We start from the raw sequence: 3,134 nt of genomic DNA, 5'->3' as shown, positions 1-3,134 counted from the left end.
ACTTTATGGAGTCCTAACACCCTAACTCATCAATGCATGGATAATCATGTATAAAATCCTAGATCTAGCAATAAGAAGTCATAAAGCTTGAATCTTGGTTACTCACAAAGGTCTATAGATCTTGCTAGAAGATGCAAATGAAGCTTCCAAGCTGGATCTATGCTCCAAAGGTGACCCCTTCTTCTTCATGCCACCAAAACACCACCAAAAGCTCAAGAATCACAATGAGAGGCTAGGGTTAGGATTTTTCTGTGTTTGAGGACGAAGGAGGCTGTTAATAAACCCTAAAATGAAGTTTATGAGATTTAAATACGAATGAAACCCTAAAAGATCATGGGATTGGGCTGCAGCCCATCTCACGTCGTGAGCACTTGTGTCTCACGTCATGAGCTCAATTGAATCCATAATTTTCATTTATTCACATGTCACGTCGTGGCCTCTCTATGGTCACACGTGACATCCGATTTTGCCCAAAACCATGCCTTTGACTCCTTGATGATCTAAACTGATCTGTTCTGGAAACTGAGTGTTACACGAATTAACCAAATAACTGAATAACCTGAACCAAATAAACCAAACATCATTTGGTTTGGTTCGGTTATTCGGTTCTGGTTTTTATCACACCCCTAGCCGTGATGAAACTTTTTGAAAGTATGAGTTATAATTCTAGAACAAAAAATATAATGGTCAAACCGAGTATTAGTAAAAAATAATGAGGTTTATGCTATTAGGACATATATTTTATGTAATTTTTGATTAACGAGTTTGATATTATGGTTAATTTATTTTTGTTTTTAAGCATTTTGAGCAATTATAGATAAAATATAGTCAAAATACCATATTAACTTGCTTTTTGTTTTTTGGATGTGACAAAACTTTTTCGTATCCACACTTGCCTTGATCCCTTTCTCAAAAGATGTTTCACTTCACCAAACTTTATACCTAAAGTTGATTGGACATAAAAACGACCGATTATGTCCAACAAGTACGTATCCTGCGCCTAAATTGTTGGTTCAACCAAAAACATAACACACAACGATGTCGTATACGAACATCCAATAAAAGCAAACTAAAATACAACTGTTAACCATCAACTCATATAGCAACTAGAATACTCCTCCAGAACAATCTACTTATTTTTAAGAACTAAACGTTTGTGTATTATTATATGTTACTTATTTTCCATTTTAAATATTACATTCTTTGAGGATTAAGACTGTATACATTTTTTTTAATATTAAATTAATCTGTTTAAAGAAGAAAGTTTTACATGTATTTAGAGGATTTTAACTTTTTTTAAGGTATTTTAGTTTATTTTATTATTATATCTATTCATGATTTGGAATTTAAAATTTCACTAAAATACTTAATTCCAAGAAAATAATAAATAAATCAGAATTTACAAGATCCGAGTGGGTGAAAATTCAACAACGCTTGTGATCTTTTCCCATACTAAAACTAATCAAATCATGACCCCGCTCAAACCACACGGCTCAGCTCGGCTCGGCAAGGCTAAAGGCTGAGATGTAAATCAAGCCCAAATGTATCATCGAAGCTGGGCCCACCATCCCCCCTGGAAAACCTACTCAACGAAGGCCCGTCATCATGATGTGCCCGGTTATTCGGCTGCGGCCCAACGCTTGACAACGACGACTCCCCTACACTGCCGGCGTAGCATAACGACCCTGGTCCTCTCCCGCCGGACGTCGGAGAAGACGAAGTAGGTGGCAGCACGCATCCATGCGACATGTGGAATGTTGGAGCAGCGCGTGGCACATACACCCATGAAGGGGACGCGACTGCGGAAGACGGAATCACCATCGGACCTGTCTGAGTGAGGAGGTGAGGTGGCGGAGCAAAGGCGGAGATGATCGGGTTCCTGATATAAGAAACGGCTGCGTTTCGACTAGCTTGCATTTGTGCACGCTTTAACTGTTGACGTTCTTTCTTATGTGCGTTCTGATGTCCGCCTAACGCTTGTGAGTTAGCGAACTCGCGGCAACAGTATTGACACTCGTATTTGCGGCCGTCGGAAGAGGGGAAGCCTCCTCCGCCGGAGTCTGATGATCCCGATGGTGTTTTTGTGGATTCCACTTCTTCATCTTCCGATACATTGAACCCAAAAAGCTTTAACCTTGTTGTCGTATTGTTTGTGGGCTTAGCTTGATAGTGATCAAGATCAAGTTCAGCCATATTATATGTATATATAATATAGATATATATATGTATGTGTTTGTATATATATGAAAATGAATCTATATATATAGTATATAGATAGATAGATATAGATTAGATATGGGTTTGATGTTGAAAGAGAGAAAGAAGGTGTACTAGGAGAGATGTTGCATGGGTAATGGTATTTATAAGGGAAGAGAGATACCAAGAACAGAAGAAAAAGTTGAGTGTGAATTTAGGAAGAGGACCCGACAACACAAAAACGGGTCCCACATTAGATGCACTTGTCTATTGGCCATTCTGTTCTTCACTCATAATTCAATCATATATAAACCAATTATCTTATTTATTTTAATTTCTTAATTAATAAACTCACTAAAATAAGAATTTTAAATTAGATTAATTTCTCGTTATATTTGTATGAGTTGGTAATAAAGACATGATTTGTAAATATAATCAAGCTAACATTTTTACATTAATTAGGTTATTAACATAATCTTTATAAACATTGGTGGGCTTATATTGAATATCTTGCTTACCAATTGACCTAAGTAACCAATTATGACCTAAATGGCAAAAAAACGTTATACAAAATGAAAATTAGTGAAATTAAGTTTTATATATTTTGTTATATATAAAGGAAGAAAGGTTGGAAGAAGTAGTGTCCAAAATTGAAGGGTAAAAGAAAGGGTTAAAGAATGTGATGCATGTGATTGTTGTAGGGTTGTTGAACTATCAAATGATTGATTTCAAAATTGTCCAAATTTTATGCCATTCACCATGTTACTACTACTTTTGAAAAGTTGGTTTAGCCATCAAACATTATTATTAAATTCTTATAAATATTTATATAAAATTTTATGATTACTTTCAATAACATTTTTTAAAGTTTTAAGATTCTATTTTTGGATCGGAAACGAACACCGGAGATATAAACTTTTACTGCTTATATACATGAT

The 3,134-nt window shown here is 35.5% G+C and overlaps 1 protein-coding gene across 1 annotated transcript; it reads right to left on the bottom strand.

The window, feature by feature from the left end:
• Positions 1–1,352: 1,352 nt before the first annotated feature.
• On the bottom strand, positions 1,353–2,339 carry LOC145103847 (zinc finger protein GIS3-like). The gene has a single exon (XM_079041114.1). It carries the CDS (start codon positions 2,191–2,193, stop codon positions 1,513–1,515), a length of 681 nt encoding a protein of 226 aa, XP_078897240.1. The 5' UTR covers positions 2,194–2,339; the 3' UTR covers positions 1,353–1,512.
• Positions 2,340–3,134: the final 795 nt, after the last annotated feature.

This window comes from Lactuca virosa, chromosome 4 (genome assembly GCF_052849685.1).
Source record: "Lactuca virosa cultivar CGN04683 chromosome 4, Lactuca_virosa_CGN04683_v6, whole genome shotgun sequence".
In the NCBI taxonomy this organism is placed as follows: Eukaryota; Viridiplantae; Streptophyta; class Magnoliopsida; order Asterales; family Asteraceae; genus Lactuca; species Lactuca virosa.
Note: the sequence above shows the minus strand (reverse complement) of the source record. Positions and strands in the feature narration are given on the sequence as shown.

Bases quoted from the DNA above. Each gene is read 5' to 3' on its own strand.
- LOC145103847 (XM_079041114.1), bottom strand. From the start codon at position 2,193: ATGGCTGAACTTGATCTTGATCACTATCAAGCTAAGCCCACAAACAAT.